This window comes from Charadrius vociferus, unplaced genomic scaffold (assembly GCF_000708025.1).
Source record: "Charadrius vociferus isolate BGI_N301 unplaced genomic scaffold, ASM70802v2 scaffold751, whole genome shotgun sequence".
Classification (NCBI taxonomy): Eukaryota; Metazoa; Chordata; class Aves; order Charadriiformes; family Charadriidae; genus Charadrius; species Charadrius vociferus.
The window spans coordinates 388,961-397,270 of record NW_009646956.1 but is presented as its reverse complement, the minus strand read 5'-3'; the positions used below and the strand labels follow the sequence as shown (position 1 = coordinate 397,270).

The window sequence follows — 8,310 nt, the reverse complement described above, 5'->3', positions numbered from 1 at the left end:
GGCGGGCGGGCTGCGGCACCTCGGGTGGGCTCCTCCATTTTCTCACGATGGAAGCAACGGCGCCTTGCTGCAGGCCCCCGTCTGGTTTCTTATAGCTCGTTCGGGGAGAGCAGGGCTGTTCTGGACTAGGTGTGTAGGCACCTCTAACTGCTGTAGAGCCTGCCGTCGTCCATGACCCCCTCGCTACCTGTGCTACAAACGTTACGGTAATTACCGCGGTTTTAAAAGGATATTGCCCTTTCTAGAGTGCGGGGATGGGCATAATTCACAGGTGCAATAGGTACTGCATATGCTAGTGACAAATGTTGAGCTTTGATATGCGGTTGGAAGATGGCCCCTTTTTTTTTTTTTTTTTTTTTTTTTCCCCCCCCAGCCTTCTCCAGCTGGTCAGTCCCTTTTGTCACGGCAGAATTCACCCTGCTTTATCTGCCCTGACTCTGAATGCGTACGGACCTCGAGTACCAGGGATGTCAATGGAAACACCTGGTCAGAGCAGTTAATCACATCCTTATTTCATCTCCTCATGTTCCTGAGGCCCATTATACCATAATGGTTTTGTTTATCCAGCCTCCCAGGTCATTCCTGGTGATACTTGCAACAGGCCAAACAGGGAGGTTGGGCAGTGCAAGGCTGACTCCTCATCACGTGGAGTCCTTTTGGTGTTCCCCAGCCCTGGGTGTGAATCCAGCGCGCTGGTCAGCAGGTACCAGCAGGACCAGTTGCGCTTCTGCTATTGCACAACTGGAAACTTGCGTATCCCAGAGCGTGACTCAACTTCTTTTGATGCACTTCCCTGAATGCTCAGGAGTAACGAGGCACATCTTATATTTCATGGAGAGGTGTTACAAGTATGAACGAGATGTAGATATTGGAGTATTACGTATTTGGGAGGCTTTTAGCAACAAGAGCAGTATCCTCCACAGATGTTTATGCGCTGTAATTTTGTTCTGGCAGTATATCTTTTGCTTGTTTGAGAGACTCTGTATTGCACTGTGAGTAAGGGAAGGTGTATGAAAGAAATACTGCTGAAAAATCATTTATGGGCATAGCTTCTAATGCTTTTGTCTCAAAAAGATTTGGAGGTCTTGGTGCCAGAAAAGGTGAAATGAAGTCTGCGTTTAGGAGAGCTAAGTGGTTTTCACCTTGTCTCACGCCTCTCGAAGTGCAGAGGCGGCAACATCCAGCGCCTTGCCCAGGGGAGGTGTGGGGTGGCGGGGGGGCATTTGTGGAGTGCAGCCAGGGGTAGGAAAGGCACTGGCTGTGTGAGTGCTTGGCTGCTTCCACAGGTGGTGGGCTGCTCTGTCTGATCACCATTTGCTGGGAGATGCTTTGTTCTAATCTGAGCTTTGTCCTCATATGCTCACGAAGAAGCTTTAATTGTATGTTGTTCCACTGTAAGCTTTCATGGGGAGGACGGGGGATTTTACAGGGTTTTTTTTCCCCCCAAATTGTCCTGGAAATGTGTTAATGCTAGAAGGTTAAAATTTAGTAGCAGGAGGAGATGGCAATGCCTTTGTGTTTCTCTTGACTTATTTGTAGTTGGTGTCACTACACTGGGAAGATTGATTAGCAGTGAACCTAGCAAAGGACTGTGTGTTTTGGTGATTTTCTTGATATTTTTTTTTTTGTTCCAGGAGAGGAGGAACCAAGCTAGCAAACAGCACGACAGGATGAGTAGGTCAGGGGGGCAACACAAGCAGAGCTGTCAAATGCAGATACACGGGAAGGGAAGAAAAACAAAGGGGCAGGAGTAGCTCTGGATCAAAGCCTTATTGCTGGATGTGGTACTCCTCTCAGCCTGTCCCTCAGGCAGCGCAGATGAGAACTATTGTATCCCAGCAGATCCTGTATCGTAGACTGGTTGGGAAAGTCCTCCAAGGTGTGTTACCAAGTTGTGGTATGTTTTGTGTTCAGCCAGGCTAGGAACTCACTGCCTTACAAAGTCATCGCTTTCAGTGCATGTTCCTGCAGCTGAGGTGACACTGGTGGGGGCCTGTGTGATGGTGGCCACATGGTGAATCTGCCCTAATTCTCAAGGGTACCCTTCTTTGATGTAGGCCTTTCCCCGGAGAAACTGCAGTTCCTCTGCACAAAAAACTTGTCAGGAGCAAGCAGCAACATCAGGAAGCAGCAGAGTACGCTCAGTGCTGGGATGGTTACCGGTGAAATGCTGCACTGGGTTGTGATAACACTGCCGAAGGCTAAATCTTCTGATGCATTTTGTCTTTCTGTTCCTGTGACAGGATGCTGTTCGCCCTGCCTCTGCGGGTAGCCTGCAGTCTGCTTGCCTGGCTATCTCTCTACGCTTGGTTCTGCCATCGCTACAAGCACCGGAATTATGAATGGAGCTGCAGGCTGGTCACACTGACGCATGGCATCCTTGCTACCTGTCTCTCTGCTTACATTGGCTTTATTGATGGTCCCTGGCCTTTGAGTCACCCAGGTAAGTAATGAAAGTTGTGGTCCCAAGTCCCCCAATGGGTGGTGGCACAAAGTGGGGTTCTCCTGCCACCTCAGTATCCAGCCCACTCGAGGCATGATGATTGTAATATCTGAGCTGCTTTGTGATGGAGATTACTAGAGAAATGGAGAGACTGGTATTGTTGTTTGCTAGTGTAATGGCCCTCCCCAGCTGCAATCTGGCAGAGTGTGTGATCACGTTGTGTGGCCGTTATGTGTGTGCAGCTGTTAGACTAACAACTATAGTATTGTGACTTGTCTGACTTCTCCAGCTGAGCTGTGATCAGTACAAGCTCATATCAGCCTGCCAGTGCTGAAGTTGAATACCCCTTCTTTGTCATGGATCTTGCCTGCTCGTTGCCTCCATGCTTTAAAGCTCTATCTGGTGTCTGTATGTTTCAGGCTCACCAAACACAACTCTTCAGGTACATGTGCTGTGCCTTAGCTTGGGCTACTTCCTCTTCGACCTTTGTTGGTGTGTGTACTTCCAGACAGAGGGTGCCCTAATGCTGGCCCACCATCTGGTGAGCATCTTGGGCATCACAGCGTCATTGGCACTCGGGGAGTCAGCTGCGGAGGTCAATGCTGTCATCTTTGGTAGTGAGATCACTAACCCACTGCTGCAGGCCCGCTGGTTCCTGAAGGAGATGGGGTGTTACCACAGTTTCACAGGTGATGTGGTGGATTTCTTCTTCGTGGTCCTCTTCACTGCAGTGCGGATTGGAGTGGGGGCCTGGCTGATGTACTGTGAGCTTGCTTCTCCCAAACCCAGGTGGTACATTAAGGTGGGTGGCGTCATCATGTATGCTGTCTCCTGGGTTTTCATGGTCAGCATCTGTCGCTTCGCTAGGAGGAAGAGCATGAAGAAGTACCATGCTTGGAGGAGTCGGAGGAGTGATGAGTTATACTTGAAAACTAATGGACATTTGAAAAACCACTGACTGGATGCTGAGTAAAGACTTCCTTGAGTTCACAATCTGGCAAGAAGGGGATCGTGCCTGAAATGCCACTGTCGGGAGAGGAGCCAACACACGTTAGCAATTCTGGAGCCAAATTTCTCCCTGGCATAACTCCATTGAAATCCATGGAGCTATGCCATGGATTCATTGGATCTTCAGTGTTTGGCCTCACAGAGGCTGGCTCAGTGTGTACGTAAGAGTATAGTAAATGATATGAGTGAAAGAAGGGCTAATTTTACAGACTAAACATAACTAGTCCAGCAGTGCAGGTGTAAATAGTAATGTTAGTAGCTAACTCCTTCAGCACTGGTAGAATCTTGGAAGAGAGGAGAAAATAACATTAGATCTTCATGTTCGGTGTCCTGTACAGTCTAGACAGCTAGAGTGATTCTTTGTACTGTTAGGAAGAAGCATGTTCTAGTGTTTCATCAGAGTTGAGATTCCTGGCTCTTCCACCAACTTGTTATGTGACCTTGGGCAAGTCACATAACTCTTAACTCTGTGCCTAATTTCCCCACCTGTGAACTGGGGGGTGATGGAGCTGATCCATCTTTGTTATGCACTTTCAGATCTTTACTTGAGAGGTGCTATATAAATGCAAAATGATGGTTGTTATCTGCACTTTGTTCATTATCCCTGTGTTTCCTTTGGGAGAAATGATTTTGGTGGTTGAGCTAGAGTGTGACTCTAGAAAGAACAGTATTTTAGGTAGGTCGTTGTTTCCTACCCTTGCTAATTCCTTTTAATAACTTATTTAATAACGTATTGATAACTTATTTTTCAGTAGTGTCCAGAAGCTCTAATCAGCACTGGCGCCTTGCAGGACTAGGTGCTCTGTGAATACACCCAAAGACAGCCCCTAATGTGAAACACTTTTTTGACTTTTTCCCTCTTTTTCATCCCTGACTGTTAAAACTCTGCTCACCCCCCCCAAACACTGCTTTTAGCTCCTTGAGTGACCAACACTCTCTGTTATGAGAAGCCCCATCAGGACTTGCCAGTAAGTGGTTTTCTGACTGATGGACCAAACCTTGATTTGTCTGCAGAATGCCAGAATTCCCTCTGCTGTGCTCATTGATCCAAATGCAGGCATAGTGTGGAGCCAGCCTGAGACCAAACGACATGCCTTGAGATTGTCAGACCTTCCCCAAGCTGTAAGTAAGTTTTAAAAACAAGAACAGTAAATGCGGAGTGTTTTGATGCAGCAATCTGCAAACAATCTGTACTTGCTGTTTTTGGCAATCTAAAGGGAACAGGGGCCAGAACCTGGTTTGTACTGAAGGCTGTGTATTTCTGTTCCCCTTGAAGTGTCATCCCAGATTCAGATCAGTGTATCTGAACCCAGAGGCTGCCATGGTGTTGGGGGATAGTGGGGTACTGTACGTGAATGTCTGGAAGCTCTATGGAAAAATGATTGAAAAACACTTGAAACTAGCATTGATTTTTTTTCCCCAGGACCATAAATGCCAGTTTTGACCAGAGTGTTTCCTCACATCGAAATCGGGATTTCTGGTTGAAAAGTGGCCAATGTGCATCTTCAAAACTTGGTGGCTAAGGTGAAAGAGCTACCCAGCTTCAAATCTGTCCTCTGCCCTGTTCAAGCCAGAGACCTAACCTTGGCACTCCTTCATCTGAATTGATGCCTTGACCCCTGGGCTTTAAATTCACTTCTGTCTCCCTGATTGGATCTGGGTCACTTTATAAAAGTGAGCATTCAGAGAGACTTATTTTATGGCCTAATAATTAAAGAAGTGAGAGGCACAGAATCTGGCCTTTTTTAAGCAAAAAAGTGAACCTGACTGGAAGAAAAAAAAGCATTACTTATCTGGTCCCATTTGCAGTGAAAAACTGTCTCCCAGTTGGCAGCTTCTGGTGTTTATTTCGCTGTGTGTTCTTAAGCACTGTTCCTTTGTTATTGCTGTCATTATTATGACCATTTATTTTGAGCCTCGGCCCCAGGCCTCCAGTGCAGCTCAGGTGCCAGTTCTGCTGTGAGCCTTGCCTGTTGCCACCAAAGACCTGAAGAGCCCAAAGCACTGCAGATTAGCAGAGCCAACTGATGGGTGAGCTGGTCCTGAAAAGGAAACTTGACTCATTTAGCACAGCGCAGTGATGTGGCTCTTGAGCCTTGAAGGGAGACAAGAAGGGCTACTTGGGGCTTGCTGGTTCTTTCCCATCTCTGCTGCTGCTGTGGGGCCTGTCAAGGAGCCTTTTTGCCTCAGCTTACCCACTTTATTAAGTGGGTACAGTATTACCTACCTCGTGGGGTGTTTTCATTTGTTAACACTAAGCCACCTTTGATGAATGCTTGGTGGTCTGTGTCAAGCTGTGCTGTATAAAGGCAAAATGCTGTTGCTTTGAGTGAAGCACTTCTCACTATGACCCATCATCATCATCACCTGAACATGGCACTTCCCAGTATCTGGCTTGCCTCAACAAAAGCAGGAACTGAAGATGTTTTGCAGTGCTGCTTGTAGGTAGGAGTCAAAAGAAGTATGCTAGACACGTGCATAAGGATCAGCTATGCTGCCTCTTATTCAGGTGGACTCCCAAGTTGAAAAAAGGATGTGTGGTGGATTTTCCCTCATACAGATTGCAGTAAATCTGGAGCCAAAAGAGTTTCAGCAGCTACCCTGGCCCAGGGAATAAGGGCTTTCAGCAGTAAGTCCTGAAGAAGTGTAGGTGAAAACAACCTGTTTTTCTCACTGTGGCTGTTCACTTGCCCACCAAGAGGAGTTTCCTGAGCAGTCCTGATGATTTGGACTCTGACCAAACTCTGAGGTTTGGTATGCAGCTTAATGCATGGTTACAGCCCTTCCGTGGGGGCTGTACAGCCCATACCCGCCCAAGTGAATACGGATGTCATTTAGTGACTGCAGGTATCTATGAAGCACCTTGTGTGAAGATGTTTTGAAAGATAATGCACTTAATGGCTGAGTGGTCCCCTTTGTACTGGGGAGAAACTTACTTGGAAGAAGTAGAGCACTGTGATCAGTGTTGAGGCTTTAGAAGTTAAAACAAGGGCAGCAGAAAACGAGCAATTAGGAATGGCTTTATGAGGTAGAGCTAGCAATGCTGCCTCAGAGCAAGGCCTCGTAGTCTGTCTAGTGGGCTCCAGCATAGAATCACAGACCCAGAAGAAGTATAACTTTAAAGCTACGGAGCACGTGGTGGGATCTGTCCTCAGACTAGTCCATAGTGGCTAGAGCAAATTATAAAAGGAAGCTGCAGAACTAGTGCGAAATAATAACTTGTGTTTGAATTACTGTGTAATAGCAACTAATGTTCCACCAGTGAATGGTGTAGATGCTTTGTATTATGTTTTATAAAATAAAGATTATTTAATATATGAGGAATTTGTTTTCTCTCTTTCGGATGAAGGTCTTAAGTTGTATCATGTATTACTGGATGCATTGGCATTGCCAGTGTAAATGAACAAAGTGATGGTCAGTGGGTGCTTTTTAGGGACTGAGCCAACAACTTGTACAGCTTTCACCGTTATTGCTTCTTAGACATGTTAACAGGCAGAGAAAACGCTCTTTGCAAGGTTGTCTGAGGAGTACTTGGTAGTTTGGTGTTTGCTAATAGATGCTTTCACATTGTTGACTGGCTGAGCAGGGTGCATTTCTTCCATAGAGTTTGTTCCCAGGCCTTTCATGCACCTATCCTCAGGCAACTCATGGAGCAAAACTGTTTCCTTTGTTTTCCATGCCCTGTATGCTAAAGAAGAAGGTTCTCCTCTGTTTCCACACTACGAACCATGAGCTCTTTTCGTTCATAAACTAAATGTTGTTGCCTAGGAATTGCTTCATTGCAAAGTCTGATAGGAAGAGTATGTTTTAGCATTATTTAATGTTGTCTTGTGTGGGGGTACTTGAAGCTGTAGATATGAGCCAAAGTCAGCACTGTGCAAAGGTGCAGCTTTAACCTGGGGTCTGAGTTGTGCTAGTCTCTCTCTCCATGTGCCTGCTGTGATATTATTGCTTATGTACTGGGGACTGCTTTCATTCAGAGCCAGAGAGAAACTGCAGGGCTGTGCAGCTGCTGGGAGCTGTGTATATCATGTTCTGTCCATGCCCCAAAGCTCCCCCGGGCAGGACTGACTGTGCCACATAATCTGCTGTGCGAGGTGTGAGCTGCCGGGAGGATGTTGTGCAGGGCCCTTGGGTCTGCTTGCACAGGGGCTTCTTTTGCCCTTGATGCAACAGCTTAGCACCGGGAAAGCCATCAACAGACAGAACAGCTTTGTCAAGTGATGCAGAAAGTTGTGCACCCCTTTTAAAAGCTCTGCTTCAAAGGATGCTCTGAAAAAAAGAGGAGAGGAAACATATATTTCATTGATGCTTTCAGTGATTGCAGTAAGGGACCTAGGCACCAACAAGAATTTCTGTGAGCCAGGCACTGTACAGACCCAGAACAAAAGACAGGCCCTGCCCTGCGTGACCTATATTAGCAGCTCTGAAACTGTGCAGCCAAGCCATGCTCAGGAAAGACCCGAAAGTAGTGTTTGTGTGTTACGTTGGTAAAGAATAGCTACTCTGCTTTGCTTATGGTCGCAGCACTTTACCAGAGGTCCATCATGCCAAAAGTCTGTTTTCTATAAATAGTTAAGCCAATTTTGTTGTTTGGATGTAACCCTTAAATCTATCTCAAAATCCTCCAGTGCTGGGGAGCAGCTGTGTAGCGTTGAGCTCTCTAGAGATGCTGGCCTGTTTACACTCTATAAGCAGCCCGGCTGCATGATGAAGGGGTCTTGGGGACTGCAATAACTTATTCTGGGAATTTGTTTAGCCTCTGAGGTAGTCCAGAAGTGGAAAAGAAAGTACAGCAGCATTCTGAAGCTTTGCTTTAGAGCTGCAAGCACCTTCCAAGTTTCATGTCTTCAGGAATG

General features: G+C 46.6%; 1 protein-coding gene across 1 annotated transcript; it reads left to right on the top strand.

The window, feature by feature from the left end:
- The first annotated feature begins 340 nt into the window (after window positions 1-340).
- Window positions 341-3,401, top strand: LOC104295394 (transmembrane protein 136-like). The gene is made up of 3 exons (XM_009895150.1): window positions 341-365; window positions 2,240-2,443; window positions 2,863-3,401. Exons 2-3 carry the CDS (start codon window positions 2,245-2,247, stop codon window positions 3,399-3,401), a joined length of 738 nt encoding a protein of 245 aa, XP_009893452.1. The 5' UTR covers window positions 341-365; window positions 2,240-2,244.
- Window positions 3,402-8,310: the final 4,909 nt, after the last annotated feature.

Coding starts and splice junctions, on each gene's coding strand:
- LOC104295394 (XM_009895150.1), top strand. CDS start 2,245: ATGCTGTTCGCCCTGCCTCTGCGGGTAGCCTGCAGTCTGCTTGCCTGG. Junction 2,444..2,862: donor CTGGCCTTTGAGTCACCCAG/GTAAGTAATGAA, acceptor TGTATGTTTCAG/GCTCACCAAACACAACTCTT.